At 39.4% G+C, this 1701-nt stretch overlaps 1 protein-coding gene across 1 annotated transcript; it reads left to right on the forward strand.

Annotated features, from left to right (window-relative positions):
• Nucleotides 1-204: 204 nt before the first annotated feature.
• Nucleotides 205-1272, forward strand: LOC121053000. Its single transcript, XM_040519269.1, has 2 exons — nt 205-771; nt 1042-1272. The coding sequence occupies exons 1-2, from the start codon at nt 490-492 to the stop codon at nt 1141-1143; spliced, it is 384 nt and encodes a 127-aa protein (XP_040375203.1). The 5' UTR covers nt 205-489; the 3' UTR covers nt 1144-1272.
• Nucleotides 1273-1701: the final 429 nt, after the last annotated feature.

Consider the following 1701-nt stretch of genomic DNA (forward strand, 5'->3'; position numbering starts at 1 on the left):
CCAAAAAACAAAATATGATCAATCTGATGACAACCAACTTGAGCTTTAGGGAAATAGCATATAGATTGCCCCGACGGAATAATTGTTTTATTTGTTTTTTTAGCGAAAGTACGTAAGCTCTATTCATGAAAGTGTAATTACAAAGGTGATTTTAAGACCTCATTTTATTTTCACACAGGGTCCTGAAATCTCAGAGCCGGCCATGGTTGTCGCTTCACTTTTTAAGCTCTAAAGACTTTTCTTCGCAGTTGGAATCATTATGTACGTGTGTGCACATGGAGGATAGATCATTATTAATTGCAGACAGGAGTACGAATTACCGGGGTAAGTATAGAAGCCAAAATTAAAGAAGAATACTGCAAGGATAGGGAGATAGATTAATGGCGAACCACAGCCACTAGAACGACTTTATATGTAGCTAGCACATGGTGTAGAGTAGCGTTTGGACTATTTATCATCTCTAGCTAGTTGTCGATCTGGTTGTGAAAAATGGCTTGTTTTACTACTACCTTTTCGTATCTGAGCGTGGCATGCGATGGCCTTGGATGCAATGCCTTGATTCAGGGACGTTATTTTACTTGCTTGGAATGCTCCATTCCCGGCGGACCTAACAGTTTCGATCTCTGCACCTCCTGCTATCCGAATCAAAACTACTCCCACCTCCACGCCACTTTTGTGGAAAAGCACATCTCTGCGTTTCCAGCTGCAAATTACCTACCCACATCGTATACAGCTGCGAGCCAACCGGCGACACTGAATTTCAGTAATGAGGTGATAAATAACTACGCACCTTAATTCAGCTCTCTAGTTTAGGATTATAGAGTTTAGAGCTAGTAGCAACATCATTAATTTTGTGCCGAGCTCGGCTCGGTTAAGTCTTATTATTCTACTGGCATGGCTATATGTATAAGGTTGGTTCTATGGTGATTGGTGAACATAATAGTACAAGTACATGCTAATTGAATCGATCACTAATACAATTATTATAAAATTAAGTTCTCTTATTCATTGTTTGATGGATAATGTATTCTTATGCTGCAGGCAGCAATGAAGGGAATAGAAGCAGTCAATGCGGGTTGTAGTTATTGCAAATTGCCACATTTTATAGATAAAGTTAATGATGTCTATTGCAGCATTATGTGATAGGTAGATCCTTATGTACATGTAGTTTCCTCTCATGTTTAATTTAAACACGCATGAGAATAATATTTATAGATATCTGCTTGGATTAATATATGGGGGTCGAGAGAATAAGGATCCTGGTATCTTTCATTCTTGTTGTGTTTGTTGATCTGATGTTTAATTATTATGATCGATCCTGTTGATTTGGTAATGTTGCTAGCTTACTTAAACTATTATGTAATGTATTAGGGAGTGTTGTAATGAAACAGATCTGAAATGTGATGGTCCTCTTTGTGAATGTTTAATTAGAAAACTACACACAAGTGTCAGTTTGAAAGAATCAATTCTTCCCGATCTCTATTTTTCTTCTCTTCCCTCTGCAATAACTGGAAAGAATCAATTCTGGCCACCATCTCTCATCACCGTCACTATCAATTGAACCACAACACAAACCCGACCAAAGTCCAGCCACCCCCCTCCCCGATTCCGAAGACCACTGCCTCCGATCTGGTGAGATTCCAATGGATCCAAGCTTGCAAAACCTCGAAACGGTGCCGCCATGCCTGAAGACGACAACGA

This window comes from Rosa chinensis, chromosome 4 (assembly GCF_002994745.2).
Source record: "Rosa chinensis cultivar Old Blush chromosome 4, RchiOBHm-V2, whole genome shotgun sequence".
Taxonomy (NCBI): domain Eukaryota; kingdom Viridiplantae; phylum Streptophyta; class Magnoliopsida; order Rosales; family Rosaceae; genus Rosa; species Rosa chinensis.

Coding starts and splice junctions, on each gene's coding strand:
- LOC121053000 (XM_040519269.1), top strand. CDS start 490: ATGGCTTGTTTTACTACTACCTTTTCGTATCTGAGCGTGGCATGCGAT. Junction 772..1,041: donor CACTGAATTTCAGTAATGAG/GTGATAAATAAC, acceptor CTTATGCTGCAG/GCAGCAATGAAGGGAATAGA.